The following is an 18,153-nucleotide window of genomic DNA, read 5'->3' on the forward strand; positions in this document are numbered from 1 at the left end:
AGTGGCCAGAAGCAGAAAGTTCCCATATGACCCTCTGATATGGGTACAGAGTTAGGAGTTGTGCTGGGATGTGATAGAGATGTGTGACCAGCAGTAGCTTACTCTCCCCTCAGCATACAGCCCAAGAAGAATGGGATCATCTCGCAAACCTGGTTGCTCATAGGCTGCCATCGATTCTTGGAGACAATCAACTAGAGAGAATAAAGCACACAGCCTTTGCCCCAATGTGTCAAGCTCAGCACCTTTATCACTCCGGCAGCACAACCTAACCGACAGCCAGCCCATGATATCTAAAGTTATACAGACCTCAAAATACCAGTGACTGGATATGGGTTGAGCATGAACTAGGAATGATCCCCCAAGGGGCTGGGATGACTCTAAAGCAGCCCACAGTAGATGCCACAGGTCCTGGGGTCACTGCCCTGTGCCCAGCTCCACCCAGGACACTGGCCTCTTTCTGTTTTGTGGGTGCAACAGGGGACCATTAGTTCAAGGCTAAAATGAGCCACAGCTTTGAACAAGCCCCAACTTGGGTCACAGGGGCCTGACCACAACATTCCTCTCACCAGGAATCCTTTCCAAAAGGCTCTCCATGTCTCCATACCTCCCCTAATGATCATGGCCTCCCCCTAGTCCCACCTACCCCAGGAAAACTTCTCTAACCACACCAGCCCAACGTGTGCCAGACAGTAGTCTGAGGGTCTATGTATATCTTCCCACTGAATCCCTACAGCATCTATCAGCAGGTAAGAGGACACTTATCCCCAGTTATCCCCAGTAAGAGGACACTAAGGCTCCAAGAGGTTAAATTTGTCCAAATGGCTTCAAAGTGGCAGAAATAGGAATGAGGCCCAGGTCTGCATGACTCCTATGTTCTTAAGCACTTTCTATGTGATGCCACCTCCTTAGCATCACCCCAATTCTGACACACAGTGGTGTGGTCTTTCTCCCACTTAGTTGCCTTACTTCACATGCTTGGAGAATCGAGCTTTTATTGAGATATGAAGCATTTCTCCACCTTCATTGAAAGTTGCTTGAAATAAGGGAAGACATCTTCTACTTCCCCAAGTCTCTTATTTGTCTATGGCATATAGCGAGGTATACAGAGTGATAGGTATACACTTCTTCGTTTAGGGAAAAAGAAAGGCTTTAGTGGTGGAATTCAGGGAAAGGAAATAAAATGTGTTCAAAACTACCTACTAGACACCAAACTTTGAAGATGTTATTCTATTCCACCCAATATTATTCAGCTCTATTTGAATGCTTTGCGATATGTACTGTCATATTTGGTAGAGACAGTTTTTTGTTTCTGGGGATAGTTATCATGGGGTAACTCATGTAATTCTGTACCCCACATGAATGTTGGAACACAGGTGCCTGACACATGCCATTTTTTTTAGTTCTACTCCATTCTTGCCTACACATAATTCGCTTTCTGAATCCAAGCCAGATCCACAGTTAAATAGGGTTCCAAAAGGCAGCCCTTTATAACATCCACTATTTCTTGAGTATGTGCTTTGAGAAAGTAAGGTCATAAGTAGATCTAAAGGAGATGAGATTGACAAGTATAAAAGTCAGGAACAATTGTGACCTCACAACAATGAATGACAGGACATTTCAGGGAGTGGGAGGAGGAAAGCTGGCACCCCATGGACAAATAACTGGACTCAGAATGAATATAAAGGCAGAGGAGCTGAGCAGTGGAGCCACCTACAGGGAAAGACTCACTCAAAGGGACTGTAGCCGAGTCATTACTGTCACCTGTCAAGATGAAGATGCTGTCACTGTGTCTGGGGCTGACTCTAGTCTGGGCACATGTGGAAGGACACCATGAGGTTGTGACAAGCAACATCGATATTTCAAAGGTAGAGTTGGTGGAGCACAGTGATGTCTGACTTTGGGGGGTGGTTTGGAGGATTCTGAAGCAAGGTGGCCCTACTGGGGGGCAGGCGTTTTTTACATAGTAGACAAAGGAGGAGGGTTATGAACTTGGACTAAGAGCAATTGTACCATGTGAAATGATGACAGCACTTGGGAACCTACATTCTCACTGGAGGGACAGTGGAAATAACCTTATATATGGTGTCAGAGTTCTAATTCCATCTTAACATCACCATATGAGTCCTGGCAAGTGGGCAAAGTTCAAGGAGACAAGGGTCCATGTGGTGTCCCCTATTCTTTTCCAACTCAATCATTTTGCTGATTTCATTGCAGATTTCAGGGGATTGGTATACCGTCTTCTTGGCCTCGGATGAGAAGGAAAGGATCGATGAAAATGGGGGCCTCAGGATTTTTTTGAATCATATCCAAGCCTTGGATAGCTCTTCTGTGTTACTTAAATATCACACAAAGTCAGTTGGCCTCTTCCACTTCTGAAAAAAATCGAAAAGCATGAGTATGATTTTGGACCTCTACCTACACACACACACACACACACACACACACACGCACACGCACATGTGCACATATATGTGGACCTGTATCCAAAATCAGAGTCACTCATTTAGCATTGATCCAACTTGATGAAGCTCTAGCTTTACAAGATTCACAGATAAAAATTGGTGACAGAAGTAAATTTCCATGGGAGTAGAAGAGGTTAGGGGGAGAGAGTTATAGAATCATAATTTGTCTGGCAATATAACGTAGGTTAGGAGCATAGGATTTGGGATTAACAGCCTGTCTATTTCTCGAGTCTATCTCTTACTGGTTGTGTGACATAGAAAACTGAACTCTTTCCACCCCAATTCTCCCTTGGGTAAAAGCGGGTGACAGTAATGTTCTCTCACAGTTTTCTGTGAGGACCGAGTGAAGTACTGTCTGTCTGTAAAGCACTCATCTGAGAGGCTGGCACATGTGCGCACTCAGCTACAGACAAGTAGCTGTAGTAATAGTGATAGTGGAAGTAGTGGTAGAGGAAAGAGTAGTTGATCATTCTTAAAGTAGCAAATAAAATAAAAAAACGTAAGTGAGAGCTCTGTCAAATTTGTACCAAAAATGTTCAATACTTAAGTGGAATCAGACACTCAAGTTGCTGGTAGAGTGAGGGAGCCAGGCCCATCAACATATCTTAGGCAACAGCTCATTTTCTTTTACAGGGAAAATGGACAATGTACTGAATTCTCTATTGTTGGAGAAGCCACAGAACAGGATGGTGTATACAGTGTTTTCTGTAAGTATACAAAAAAAAGTCTCTCTAAATTCTACTTCTGACTACAAGGAATTTGCTAAACTCCAGTATCTGCAGGATCTTGATCAATTCCTGATCAGTGCTTGTTTAGTTAATATAATTGGGCATCTACTAGCTAATATCCCAAATTTGTGAGGACACTGTGTGTAAAAGTCAATGCCTGGCATGTAATACCATCAGATAAAGATGGCAATTTGGTCACATGTTCCTCCCACAACAAAAGAAAATTAGCAAAGAAAGAAAAAATGTAAATTGTCAGGATAGCTGCTCATTCTCTGCCCTTTTTGTGATGGTGTCGGGTAGCCATGCCATACCACTGCTTGGATAGAGTGCTGGGTATAAAATGCCCGTGGGGCTTAGAGACAGGACAGAGACACATAGTTGGCAAAGATGGCTGAAGGAGGTAGGTGATTCTCAGGGAGGATGATAGAGGGTAAGTTGCTGCTGTGGCTGATGTGTTTTTTTAATCATTAGTGGTCAATTACATCTGGTAGAAATTCAACCAGGACTCAATTTTACCCTTAGAAGTTACGACACGAAGCCCAGGGAGATGCAAAGGGAAGACCTTAGATATCACTCCTTAAGTCTTCTAGGATATGCATTTGAATTTGTTCTGTGGGAGAGAATAGGTACTTGTTTCGCATGCTTTCCATGGTCTAAAGAAATTCTGAACTATCTTCTGTTTCCTCCACAGATGGTGGACACAATAGATTTCGCATAATTGAAGCTGTCTATGGTGAATATGCTATTTGTCACACCGAGAATTTCAAAAATGGAAAAATAACCCAAGTGATGGAGTTGTTTGGTACAGTACTTTCATGCTGACACTCACCTTGGGGTTGGGAGGCAGGGGAAGGAGGGAAACCTGGAAACAAAGTGATCCTCCATTCTTATCCTGGGGTGTCTCTCCTCCTCTCAAGAGAGATGGTCATCTTGGGTAGTCCCTCAGCCTCACTGGTGGGATGATGATGAAATCTCTTATCATGCAGAAGGCTATCCTAAAGATGTGAAATTCAAGACAGGTTACATCCCATCCCCAAGTCTTCTGCCTAAGCACCAAACAGTGCCATCCATTTTCCCATCCATTTGGAGACCTACAGCACTGCCATGACCCTCAATGACCAATACAGTAGACACAGCAGTTACTGTCAGTCTTCCCACAGGCCATGAACCAGATTTGAGTCAAAAAATAAAAACAAGGTTTGAAGAAATTTGCCAACAATATGGAATTCCTAAGGAAAACATTCTTGATCTGACCAAAGTCGGTAAGTGTAGCTCTCTTTTTATTCTTCCTAAATTCTCATGTTACTAAAGCAAGAAACCCAATAGAACATAACACCTCCTATCAATCCCCTTTGTCCTAAGCTAGCAAATCATCAGGTTTCTGTCTGAGAAATCACCTGGGGTAGGTGATGAATATGCTCTGTTCTCCCTCTGCAGATCGCTGTCTCCAGGCCCGAGGGAACAACTAGCCCAGTCCTCCAGGTTGGTAATATTTGATAAAATGGGGTGGCCCAGGGATTACTGCCTTCCTAGAGCATTAGGAGTTTATGTTCAGAGAGTAAAATAACAATAATTTAGTAAGGAATGTTGTGGCGAGAGCTTGAAATTTGGAGTTTTACATCCTGGGTTCAGGACCCACTCCTTCTGTGAGCTTCAGAGCAAATGACATAAGTAATTAAAAGAAAACAATGATGTCTACCTTACAGAGTTACTGTGTCGATATAATGCTGGTGAAAAGAGCTCAGTAATTGTTAATGTGCTACAAATCATTAAGACTTAAATTTTGAAACGGGAAAAGAGTAAATGTGTGTTAGTATGAATCTCAAATACGTTTCTGTTTGTGGTCTGTCTTCCAAGTCCAGAGGCCATCTCACCCTCCAATTTTCGGTAAAAATGTCTTGCTTTGATCTCTGCACAACTTGAACTTCTGATCTTCAAATAGAGCTGTCTGAACTTCCAGTAGTCTTCCAACCTGGAAAATGGCCTCTGAGTTTCCCCATTGTTTCCTATCTAACATGTATTGTGGGGCTTCATTCAGCTTATGTATGGGAAGGTTGTAGCAACTATGGCTGCATAACGTAAGTAGTTAAAGAAAGGCAGCTATGGCGTTTGCCATTCTTCCTCAATGTATCACAAATTCTTCAGAACTTCCCATGCTGAGAATGGCAGAAAGCAGCCTAAGATCCTTCATTCATTACTCTGTTTTTCATAGACTTTGTTGAGGGAAAGTTAAGATGAAATCAGCCAAAGGAAAAAAAGAAGTCATTGACTGAATGCATTTCTTCCCTCTATTCTGGCAAGTAACATATGTTAGAATGCAGGTTGATGACTGTTACTTCATTTTTCTCCAAAATTGAAATACTCTGTCGTCAATTCAATCCCGGATGTGCTTATGGGTTTCTGTGTTCTCTTTCTCATCTGTTTTATTTAGTGCTGAGTGAATGGTTCCTCACCTGGGCGCCAGGATCTTCCCTTCCATGGTCCCCATGTCATCTTGTGACAAGTTCTGTGACCTGATAGCCATCACTGTCTCACATGAAAGCATTATCTCTGCATCTTCAGGATCTTCCCTAATTGACTAGGAGACTCATCAACTCACCAAGAATCAAGGGTTTCCTCCCAATTTGCGATTCTCTGTGCCATACCCAGGAGAACTCTGCCATGAATAAGACAAGAACTTTCTCTACTTGGTCAATAAATGATTATCCTTGCAGTCATGTGTGTTGCTCTTTTGTATGTGAGAGAGGTAGTGTCAACACCATGTGACTGAGAGGCTTTCTTGGCCTTGTACCCATAATCCTCTAGCTTCTCAGAAACATCCTTGAGGTTCAGGATTCTCCTCCCTTATAATAATTCTCTGTCTGTGTGAAGGCTGCTTGTCCTTTGATTTGCCTATTTCTTAGTGACCTGACAAGAGAAAATATAACACTTGCCTGGCTGACTCTAGCCTGTGTCCTTCCATCTTGCAATTTTTGCTGAGAGCTACAACGATGTCAAGGACACAATAGCAATATTCTAATATCCTGAGTGTTTTCTTTTTATTCTCCTAGCTCTATAGTCTGTGTCAGCACATGGTCTCTTTTGTAAGGTTCAGGAAGCAGGAATTTGACCAAGCGTTTTCCTAGCATGTAATGATACTTACCAGCTTTCCAGGCTAAGACAGCTGAATCCTTTTTGCCCAACACTGGCCCCCCTCCAGTAAATTGGCCACGTATGTTAGGTTCTTTCCATTGACTTACCTAGTAGATCTCCACCATATTCCATATTCTTTTAACTTGCCTTGGCTACTGAAAATCATGATAAACATTGTTCTTGTTAATGAAGATCTAAGTCTGTAAATGGCCTCTGAATTGTGGAGCAATGTGTGTCTCATAAAGATCAAAGGATAAGAATGTATGCTGCTAGTTTTCCTAAAGATATTAAGAATATGAATCTCATTCCAGGTTGAGGTGAATGACCCTTCATATTCTGACAGCTGCCCTGTTAACATAAAAATATCCTGCCTCAACTGATTTGCTAATAGTTTTTTATTGGCACTGACACATCTGATCTTTAAAATCTCATTGTTTTTTTTTCTGGGCATGTAATATTTAGTCTTAGAACCGTAGACAGTAGTTATTTTTCTTTGGCAACAATATCCACAGTTGCCATGGTTCTCCCAGGAAATAAATGGGTGCATTTTTTAAAAATGGAGGGCATTATGACTCTCTACCCATCCCCGTTTGAACCTCATTGCACTAAATCAATGTCACTACCACATTGATTTCATAACAGATTTCATTATCAGCAGCATAAATATGAATTTTCTTCAAGAAGTTAAAAGGGAACTTTCTAAATCTCCACTAGCATGGTTAATTGTCAAAAGTCTATTGCTAAATGAAAATAAATAGTTGTTTCCTGAAATGTGGCATATGACACTGTTTATATAATTATAAATAACACACAGAACAATGAAAGATATTATCCATGTTTTCTATAATTTGATAATGCCGTTCTTCTTATAATGTGCATACAACCCCTGGGGATTTTGTTAAAATACGGGCTCTGATTTAGCAGGTAGAGGTAGGGGTGGAGATTCTGCTCTCCAAGCCCCCAGAGATGCTAATGCTGTGCCACCCTGGGGAAGAGGTGACACAGGAAAAAAGAAATTGTCTTCTTACCTTCTTTAGTGCATCAATGTCAGATTATTTTGCTCTACCTTGGTGCTGGGACCTCTCAGTTGTACCCCCAGACTGTCATAAAGTTATTCTCATCCATAGCGGTTGTTAAAATAGGCATTTCTGGGGGAACATGAGGGCCAGCACCTCTCATTTTACCATCTTGGCGATTTCAACCTAGGTCAGTTATCATGTCATTAAAAGACACAAAGAATGAAAACACTGAGTTCCAATTTTGGGGTCTGCCTCATTAAATCAGGGATCAAATGAAAGTTATGGTGGAATGACCTATCAGTGGGTGGTATGTACTGCTTGTTGGTCCACTTTGCTTGGGGACTGGAGTGCCCCACTCACAGCCAAGTCCTATTGGGGATTTTCCATCATGACATTTAAAACCTATGTTTTTTTTCATTTGTTCCTTATCACAATACTATCACCTCACTGTCCATCCATAAATTCTTAGGGTCTAAAAACAAATTGAGTTGGTTAAAGGTAGGAAAACAACTCTGTTGCAAAGAGTTACCACAGAATAATACTCCAAATGCAGGCAAGTGTGATTGAGGATACTCAGCAGACCATGTATGCCACACTTCCTTTCAAGTGTTAACAATATATACAAGGAAACTGTGCCTGTGCATCAGAAATACAGTGAGCGGGCTGGCCCAGTGGCTCAGGTGGTTGGAGCTCTGTACTCCTAATGCCAAAGGCTGCCGGTTCGATTCCCACATGGGCCAGTGGGCTCTCAAGCACAAGGTTGCCAGTTTAATTCCTCAACTCCCACAAGGGATGGTGGGCTGTGCCACCTGCAACTAACAACGGCAACTGGACCTGGAGCTGAGCTGTGGCCTCCACAACTCAGATTGAAAGAACAACAACTTGACTTGGAGAAAGTCCTGGAAGTACACACTGTTCCCCGATAAAGTCCTATTCCCCTTCCCCAATAAAAAATCTTAAAAAAAGAAAAGAAAAGAAATACAGTGAGCAAGCTCTATTCATGGCATCAAGCTGGACAGGACATATGGTTCCTATATTAGTTTTCTGTTTATGCTGAAACAATCACCACAAACTTAGTGGCCTAACAGCACAGGCTTATTATACTATACAGTCTTGGAGGTCACAAGTCTGACACAGGGCTCACTGGGCCAAAACCAGGTGAGTCCCGTGTCTGTCAATTTATTCCGATCTCCTTCTATGTCCTTGCTTACAGTTTGAAAGTTCTCTCCTTGGTCGTTCTTGTGTGATCTTGGTTAATTCCTTTATACTGTCACAGTTTTTCTTAACCATTAGTTATTAGCCTGAGTTTTTGCTGGTATAGAGAAATGTAATTGATTTTTGTAAGTGGATCTCTCTAGCCCCCTTAATGAAATCTTTTATTAGATATAATGACATTAGTTTGAACACTTTGTGGATTTTGTTGTTTTGATAAGTATATGACGATAATATCTACAAATATAGTCAATGTATCTATTCAAATATGTATGCTTCCCTTTTTATTTTCTCCTCTCTTTATAACTTCAGCCAGAATCACCTTGAAAACTAAAAATTGGAATCATATTTTCTATATCAGAGGTTGGAGAAGTATGGCCTAGAGACAAAATCCACCTGTTCCCTATTTTTGTATGGCCTGTGAGTCAAGAACGTTTGCAATTAATGTGCTATTAGGGCACATATTTTCAGCCCCAGGCAAGAAAAATTCCAAAAATTTTATTCCAAAAAAGAATCCCATTCTTCTCACTAAGAGACCTGTATAACCAAAAAAGAAAGAAAGAAAAAATTGTACTCCATATTTTCATTTCATCCAAAAATGTGGAAATGTGTTTTCTCTATTAGTATATTACTACTGATGTAATATCTGATTTTACCTCTTGGCCTGCATGACCTAAACTATTTTCTATCTGATTATTAAGACGAAAAGTTTACTGGTCCCCTTTCTATATCATGGTTTCTCCTGACTGAAATTCACTGCACTTATTTGTGCTGCATTGTCCCCCAAATAAACAACTGTCAAGTTGAACTCCTCAAAGTGTCCTCAAGAAAATTGGCATAAATTGTCTGATTATGGGATTAAGCAGATATTTTTTAGTTGTTCTGTTACTGCTCCCCTTTAAATACCATGAATGTGTTAAACCTGAATGGAGGAATTGTAGATAAATGTTAAATAAACTTCCAGAGTAAATGTCAAACCAGGACACCCTGAGGTTATTTGCTGTTTCAAGAGAAACACTGACGACTCCAGATCTGTCTTCCTCGATGAGAGGACTGCCATTAGAGTCTCTGGTTCCAGGACAGACTTTAATTCAAACTGTCTGCTCCTAGAAAGAGGCCCATCGAGACATCAACTGTTCTTAAAAGTTACCTATTCTGAAACATTGTTCCACTGCTTACAAAAACCTCATGATAGCTCTGTTGGCTTATTAGAATAACAGAAAATTACTGGCTGAGCCCTGGTAAAGAAAGACAGAAACTGGAGTGCCAGCTTGCTCAGAAGAGCCTGCCCAGAAAGAGGACCTGGTCAGCCTCACTGACAGTAATTACCCAGCTGTCAGGATCCCCACATCCGCCTTCAATTTCCCATGTTTCTGTCAAACCTCAATTCGTCATGCACACAATTTTCCTCAGCCACCTCACGAGCACTCCCATCTCTGGACCTTTGTTCTTGCTGCTCCCTTTGTGTGAACTACTCATCTGCCAGACAGCTGCATGGCCTCGCCCCTCACAACTTCTGCTCAAAACCCCAAGTGTAAAGCAGTACTGTTTCCCCATCTTCTTTGATGTTTACTTGTTTAGTGCCTTCCCCACTTACTAGAAGGTGATGAAATAGGGTCGAGGAGCTGATTTTTCTCAGGGCAATATCCAGCACCTGAAACAGTGCTATCCTGACACAGGCGCCCCATGTTTGCTGCCTTCGTCATGGGCTTCCCTGACCTGCACTGGAGAACTTTGGGACTTGCTTTGATTACTGACAAGAGAGTAGAAATTCTCCACTTTCTGCTCACCAGGAATTTTAAAAGCTCTCTAGGAGATTCAAAAACCATTCCTGTAAGGATGGAATGAGTTGGTTTTGCCACCTATGTCTGAAGTAGAATCTCTAGAACTAGAGCCATGGAGCGGGGGTGCCTGGAGCTGCCCCAAGCAATGCTCTGCTGATGGGGTGGGGGGAATCTCAGATTGGCCCCGTGCTCAGAGGAGCTCCAGAGAATGGCTTAAGCTAATTGTTCGCCAAGTCTTACTACCATATTTTCTACTTAAGCATCAAGTAATTATATAAAATCCCCATTTATTTCATTTATGCTTTAACAATCTCAACCTTCTTAAATTCCTATTTGTCTAATAACATTCCCCCACCTGTTTTGTTTTATTTCTCTTTAATCTCTCTTTTTCTTTTTTTCATTAAGTCACTCTGACGACACAGCTATGCATTTTAATTCATGCTCACAGCACATTTGTAAATATGAGGAATCATTTGGTTCCTATTTCATTGATTTTACTCCTTATGTTGTCTGTTTTTATTAATTTATCTGTTCCTTTGACTGATTGATCTGATAACATTTTCTTCATCTTTTCCCACTTTTTTGTTAAATTAGAAGTTCTACAGTCAAATTCTAGGAGTTATTGTCCTGTTCTTAAACAAAATCTATTTCTTTCTTTACTGCACTTGTTGTCATTTAATTTGGACAATCTAACTTGAGGTACAAGGGACTGTTTTTAAAAGATGTTAACTATTTCACATTCATACACTGAACTTAAAGTGGAGTTCCTGGGGGAGGGAAAACCTATTATTTTGTTTGCATAATTCCATTATATTACATACAGTAGAAGTCATATTAAATATCAACAACATAATACACATTACATTTTGTAGAATAAAAGCACATAGCTAAGAGAACCATATTGTTATCAGGAAGGACAGGTAGAAACAGAACAAAGCACAAACTTACTGATAGAGTTCTATATCCAGATGATTTTAGACATTCCTTGCGTTAGAAACATTATCTCCATCTTCAAAATATTTCAACCTTCTCAAGCCATGCTCTAGATATATTTAACAATAGTTTAAGCCATGTGCTTAGTGCTTTGAGGCATAGCTTATGAATACATCTATAAAGTGTTTGGAGAATGTGTTAAGGCAATAGCACAATTAGCTATGTGGTCTGTAAGGCAGCTTATATTTGAAAAAATTACTGCTAGGACTCCCAGTTAAACATGGTACATTGGGCATATGATTGTCTGTGCTCCTTCCTGAAACCCCACTAACATTCATTTACAGGTTTGGGGACAAAAGAGGGAGGTGGCACGAGAATCCATCAAAGACAGGAAAAAAAAAAAGATTGAAAGAGGAAGTAATAGCAGAAGAGGATAAACATAAATGTTGGAGTTGGCAAGCAGATTTATAAGGGCTGAGTTAACAAATCAGAGTAAACTGGATGTTCAGGGGGTGGGAAAGACAAGAAGAGCTCGGATCCTTCGTGTAGCACTCCGGAAAGGCACCAGCCCAGGAGACAGGGAGGCAAAAGGAACAACTGGAATGATAGGTCAGAAATGCACTTGAGCACCACCAGAGCAACACCAGGATGGGAGGGGTAGAGGCAGTGAGAGGTGGCAAGTGTCTGGATACATTTTGAAAGAGAGCCAGCAGGATTTTATGACGGGTGGGATATGTAGTATGAGAGAAAGAGGAGAAAGAATGACATCCTGGGTTTTTGACCCAAGCAATAAGAAAAGTGGAGCTGACATTAGTTGAAAAGAAAACTGCAGGAGTTACAGGTTTAGGAGTGAAGATAAGGAGTTCAGACATGTAAAGTCTGAGATGCCTGTTAGACATCCAAGTAGCAACGGTGAAACGTTATCTTCGTTATCCTGGTCAAGAAACAAATATGCCGTCTACAGTAGAGAGGGACATTATCTCTAGCCTCACAGGTTGTTTGACAAGCAAACAGCCAATGAAGAGATAGTCCAAAATGTGTAGAAATGCTACTGAAGATTGCCCACTGCCAAACAATATCCACCCCTCGTTCCTCTATTGTCTTGGCTTCTAGCAAATTTTCCTATGAATGTGCCATTCAATCAGCCACTATGACTAACACAGCCAACAGGAGCTAAGACCAGGTCCACTCAATTGGTACTCTAAGCAGCAGAGTTAGACCAAGCCGCAACACTGACCGTCGCTGTGTCCCCCAGAGCTCAGCTGAACAAATCCCATAGACTGTCAGTGTCAACCTTGGAAAGCCAAGGGCTTTCTCCTTAAGTTTCTGTATCAACCCAAACCATCCACGTGGAGCAGGATATGTTAACAATTGCACAGCCCTACCCTGGCCCACAAGGCGGACGTCTAGGGTGATTCTTTCATCCATCACAAACCAGGCTAGAAAATTAAAGTTGACCTGGTACCTGCCAGGCCCAAGGTGGTGCTTCTTTAAGCACTTCCAGATCTCTTATGACCACCTCTTATGGTATAAGCCACTGTGTTTTAGGAGAGAGGTAAGTCAAGGTGTAGCTTCCACGTAAGTACTATGATCCCACAGTGTCTCTGGAAAGAGTTTACAATTTGCGGGGAGAATCCCCTGAAATAGGCTCTACATCAGTCAGCAAGCACAGGTTGACAGTGGCTCCAACATGGCCTCCCAGCTGCTGGTAAGCCTTCAAGTTCCCAGTTCTGGCCATCTGGAGGGTCTGCCTGAGGACAGTCAGTCCAGATTGTCCCCAACCGGCTGGGTCACATCTATCTACCTCACAGCATGGATCAGAGTCTTCTGGCCGAGGACAGCAGAGTCAACAGTCAGGTAAACTTCTTGCAACAGTTTGAGAGAGACATATTGTGGGTCTTCCTTCTGTAGGAAGGCTCCAGGATGGTTCTGAAAGGCAGAGGTCATTAATGCCCTTCTTCCCCCCACACCTCCCCGCTGCTGCTGCGTTGCTCTTCCTTTACTGCCACAAAACCTTATGTCCCATTCTAATAGCTAGAATTTTACCTTTTACCCAATCATCCCTACGCACACCCAGACCTTTCATCGTCCGTGTTTCCCTGAAAATAAGACCTAATCAGAAAGTAAGCCCTAGCACGATTTTTCAGGATGCTTGTAATATAAAATAAACCCTACCATATTTCCCCACGAGCATCCTGAAAAATCGTGCTAGTGCTTATTTTCTAGTTAGGTCTTATTTTCAGGGAAACACAGTAGAAGAATCAGGTGAAAGGGAGACAAGGGCATTTTTAGAAAACTTAAGAAGTAGATTGGAATCCCCTGGGCCTCCCTCCCAGTGTCACTAGCTTAAGCTGATCAGTAACCTGAAGAAGTATCAGTGTCGAGGCAGCCCTGACAGCCTCAGAGGGGGTCAAAGAGCAAATAGAGTCCATCTGCTAGGCAGGAAAAGGGGGAACACCGCTTGTGATGGGGCCTCCCCCACTGTGGGACAACTTTTGGCAGGAGCCGCAAGTCTGGCATGCAACAGTAGCCTCTACATCAGAAACATTGAGTTCAATCAGCAGCTTGATTCCAGTTGGTCTCAGAACCAGCCTTTGCCGCCAGCATCTAAGTGAATGACCCAGACAGTTCAATCAACAAGCACGATTTATTTCGACAGCTTGAGTGCCACCTTTGATCTGGCAGTCTATGCTTTTCCAAGTGGAAGAACAAACAGCAACAGCCCACGAGTCTGAGTTCTGCCCACTGAGTGAGGTGACCAAATCCACCTCCAGCTCTGCAGGGCTGGCTCTGAGGCTAAACAGATAAATCAGCCCCATAGACACTGTCAGGTTTCATTGTACCAGGCCCAGGCAGGCTCAGTAGAAGAAACTATTGGGCCTGTGGCTTTGCTCTAGTGTTGTTGTTTTTTTTGTGTGTGTGTTTGTTTTTTTTTTGGGGGGGGTGGTTTCCATAGAGGAATTACAGCTACTTTCCCATGTAAAGCCAAGATGCCACTGGGGTCAGGACAGCTGTGATCTTGAATATATTCATGTTAGTCTTTGAGTCCAAATTGAACCACCTCAAAATGGGAATTTGAAAACAGTCACAGACCTTCATGGGTCAAGTATTCCATTTCAGTAAGAACTCTGCAAGCTAAGAGCTGCTTTCCCCAAAGGGTTTACTTGGTAGCCACATCACAGGGGCCATAAATTCAAAACCCTGAGGGCACCTTTAGGTAGAGTCTGTCTCCCCTCTCCAGAAGCTCCAGTTGGCAAAAATCAGTCAGAGAATTCTGTCTCCAATGCCCTAAGGTGTTGAGGTTCCTATTGGGAGGCAGGAGGTGGGGCAAAGACAGTGTTTTCCTTGACTGGCAGAGAAATTTAATGTCTTGAACCCACCCATGTAGACCTAAGAGACTTTATTTGGCATCTGGCCACCTGAATTTTTTCAGGTTCATCAGCCACAAGTGCTGGCAGAGGTGTGCTCACACTATAGTCAGGATGATGAGGCTTCTGACTTGGGAACCAACAAGACATCTAAACAGTGAAAGCTGTGGACATCAGAGGAGAGAGGCTCTCATGCTGAATCCTGACCCACCTCCTGGTGGCAAATGGCAGTGGTTTATCCCACTAGCCCGTCTCTATAGTAGCTCCTCCCTGAGCAGCCTAATCCTTTCTTGGTTGAGAAAATACAAGCATATATAATAACAATTCCTACCATATGGTCAGATGTAGATGCAACAAAAAAAGTATATTGAGTCAGCCCAAAAGACCTCCTCCACAAGATCACATTAGTTTCTCCCCACCGCCGTAACTTGGACACAAGACCAAGTAGGATTGTCCTGCTCCTACCCAAGGTCCCCTAGCATACTTGGCTTTTCCCTTAAAGTGGCCAGTGTGCAGGTAGAGGAGAAGGGAGGGGTCTGGGCCTGAGAAGGGAGTGGCTCTGTCCTAGAAAGCATGGCCTGTTCACTTTATTTCCAGGAGCCCAGCAGTTGCTCATGGTTTCTCCCACTGGCAGAATGAACCACCACCAAATGCCCTATTCAGGCAGGATGTTTCAATCCTTCCTCCCACCCCCTCAGTCTCATTAACAGGTAGGACAGTGGGAGACTCTTATCTCACCCTCACTTGGGTAAGAGTACTCATTACCACATCCTAGGTTATTTGCTTCTCATATCTCTTAAGCCAACCTACAAAGGCTCTTAGTCCTTTCTCTCCCAGAAAGATACATCTTTGTCAGCATCCCATTCTGTCCACCAAAACTTTTAAGAACTATGGAGGGTCTGAGATTTTAGTCTACTTGCAAGCTAACAAATTAACCTGCCACAATTTTATGGATGCTGGGCAAGAAGACATGAGACCTCTGGATAAGACATAAAAGATTATTACTTACTACAGAGCAGGCAGCGTGAGCCTCATGTTTGCATGGGTTTCCTTTGCCTCCCAAGACCCATGGAACAGGTTTAGGTAGATGCTACATACTGAGTGGCTCTGTCACAGCTGAGGAACCCTAATCTCAGGAAATCTCACTCACTTATAGGGGCTACTAACAAAATGTCTGATTTCTACCACCTATCAAAATAGTTTTTCCTCAAGAGTACTCAGGGGGCTTCGGTGGGAACTGCTTAGTCAAGCCTCCTATTCCCCTGGAGTCTTTTCAAACCTGATGGAATTGAAAACACCTGGAGTTTTTACTAGCAATACCCTGGGGGTCAGCACCACATGTTTTACTTTATGCTAATGAACAAAAAGGGGCTATGTTGGCAAGCCTGGCAAGCTCAATTACTAAAAGTAACCACATGGGATGTTTTGAGAATTAAAAAGAATCCTAACTAAGCAAGTCATGGTGGGACATCATGTCCTAAGGCCTAGATGATAGGTGAATCTTTACCTTGAGCAAGCCCTGTCCATTGTTTTTTTGCATCTTGAATAATACACTTAAATTGTCAAAATGATCTCTTCTCCAGACCCCAGTACAGGGTAAGACAACCTCAAAGCATGCCTCATTGTTATCTTCTACCTGCATACTATGTGAAATGTTAACTATCCTGCACCCACCAATGTAAAAATAGTATGTATCTCTCTATTTCTCTTTTTATCCAATCCTAGAAATTTCCCTGCTTTGCTTTCTCCTGCCTCCTTAATCTGCCACCAATGGATTTCACATCACCTTTCTGACATCTTCCCCTTTGGTTCTAATGTATAAAATAAACTGCAAAACTGCTGTTCTATGGAGCATTATTTCAATCCCTTGAGATTTTTGTTTCTAGGACTAGCCCCAACCCTCTTGGCTCATAATAAACTCTTTAAGCCTTCTTGTAGGTTTGGAATTTCTTTCATCAACATGCCCAAGGGACCTACACATGGAGAAAAAGCTTAGCACAGTGGTTTCTCAACTGTGGGTGATTTTTGCCCCTACGGAAGATATATGGTAATATCTGAAGACATATTTGCTTGTCATAATGGGGAGAGAGATGCTACTAGCATCTAGTGGGTAGAGGCCACAGATGCTGCTAAACATTCTAAATGCATAAGACGGCCAGCCCCAACAAAGAATTCTCCAGCTGCTAATGTCAGTAGCGCCAAGGATGAGAAACCCTGCCAGGGGGAGGTGTAACATCCTCAGATGAGCTCGGTGGGTGCTTAAGGTACTACATTGCTGCTGAAACAGAAATCCCTTATTATGACGCTCAACACAGGCGCACTGAGTGGTATCAAATATTAGGTTTGAAGAAGTGTAACTATTTTTCTATAGTTATCTCAATAGAAATAGTCTTTCTGATTTAAGATCGACCTTGTCACTTCCAGTTTGGGACTCTATCTCTTTTGGGTTAGTACTCAGGAATTTCGTGATTTCTCCCTTCTCTTTGTTTTTCACTCCCTGAGCATAATTTGAACTCCTTGGAGGCTTTGGTATCATTCTGGCTCTGGGGAAGAGGCATTTGGGCTACTATCACCAATACCCACTCGTGCTGGCTTTAGGAGATGTCCAGCCCCGGCTGGTCTTTGTTTATCTGCATCATCCCAGTTGCCTACATTGCTGAAGCAATCTCAGCCCCCATCTCCTCTCCCCTTCATTACACAGGTCTCTGTTCACCCATGGTACGAGATAACACTAGCATAAATTTCAAATGGATCAAAGAGCTATATGTAAGGGAAAACAATAGAACTAGAAGAAAACCTGGATGAATTCTTTTACATTCTGGCAGTGAGGGAAACTTTCCTAATTACAACTCAAAATTTAGCCAAAAAAAAAAAAATTTGATGAAATTAACTGCACAAGAAAATCGGAAAATTTCTGCATGACAGAATGTACTATATGAACAGTCAATAAAATTGTAATAACTATATATGGTGGTAGGTGGGTACTAGACTTATTGGGGGAATCACTTTGTAAATTATATAAATGTCTAACCACTATGCTATACACCTGAAACTAATATAAAATAACATTGAATGTTGACTCTAATTGAAAATTTAAAGAATATGTGTGTATTTAAAAAATATGGCTCATAAAAAATGGCTCAAAGGATGATGCTACCTCAATGAGATAGGTGGGCTGATGGAGAGTAGAGGATATTTCTGAACGTTCTATTTGTGATTATTTGATCTTAGGGGTTGGGCTTAAGAACAGTGAAGCAAATTTTAGTCTCTGCATATGAACTTTCCTCTTTTTGTAACAACAGCAACAGCAACAACAACAACAACAAAAAGCCAAATAAAGGTCAAACTGATATTCAGATTGAAAAAATATATGTTATGTGGAAAATCAATATAGCATATATTATTTTATTAGTAACATATCACAAAGTGTTAATATCCTTAATATATATATTTTTTAATTTGAGGAGAAAATAATCAATGACATGACATGGGGGTGGGGGGCAGAATATGAATTG

The 18,153-nt window shown here is 42.0% G+C and overlaps 1 protein-coding gene across 1 annotated transcript; it reads left to right on the top strand.

Moving 5' to 3' along the window:
• The first annotated feature begins 1,725 nt into the window (after nucleotides 1–1,725).
• Nucleotides 1,726–5,903, top strand: LOC141571169 (allergen Fel d 4-like). The gene is made up of 7 exons (XM_074330845.2): nucleotides 1,726–1,865; nucleotides 2,215–2,351; nucleotides 3,096–3,169; nucleotides 3,882–3,992; nucleotides 4,351–4,452; nucleotides 4,628–4,672; nucleotides 5,622–5,903. The coding sequence occupies exons 1-6, from the start codon at nucleotides 1,770–1,772 to the stop codon at nucleotides 4,657–4,659; spliced, it is 552 nt and encodes a 183-aa protein (XP_074186946.1). The 5' UTR covers nucleotides 1,726–1,769; the 3' UTR covers nucleotides 4,660–4,672; nucleotides 5,622–5,903.
• Nucleotides 5,904–18,153: the final 12,250 nt, after the last annotated feature.

The sequence above is a fragment of the Rhinolophus sinicus genome, chromosome 16, assembly GCF_057876585.1.
Source record: "Rhinolophus sinicus isolate RSI-liver-muscle chromosome 16, RSI-T2T, whole genome shotgun sequence".
Classification (NCBI taxonomy): domain Eukaryota; kingdom Metazoa; phylum Chordata; class Mammalia; order Chiroptera; family Rhinolophidae; genus Rhinolophus; species Rhinolophus sinicus.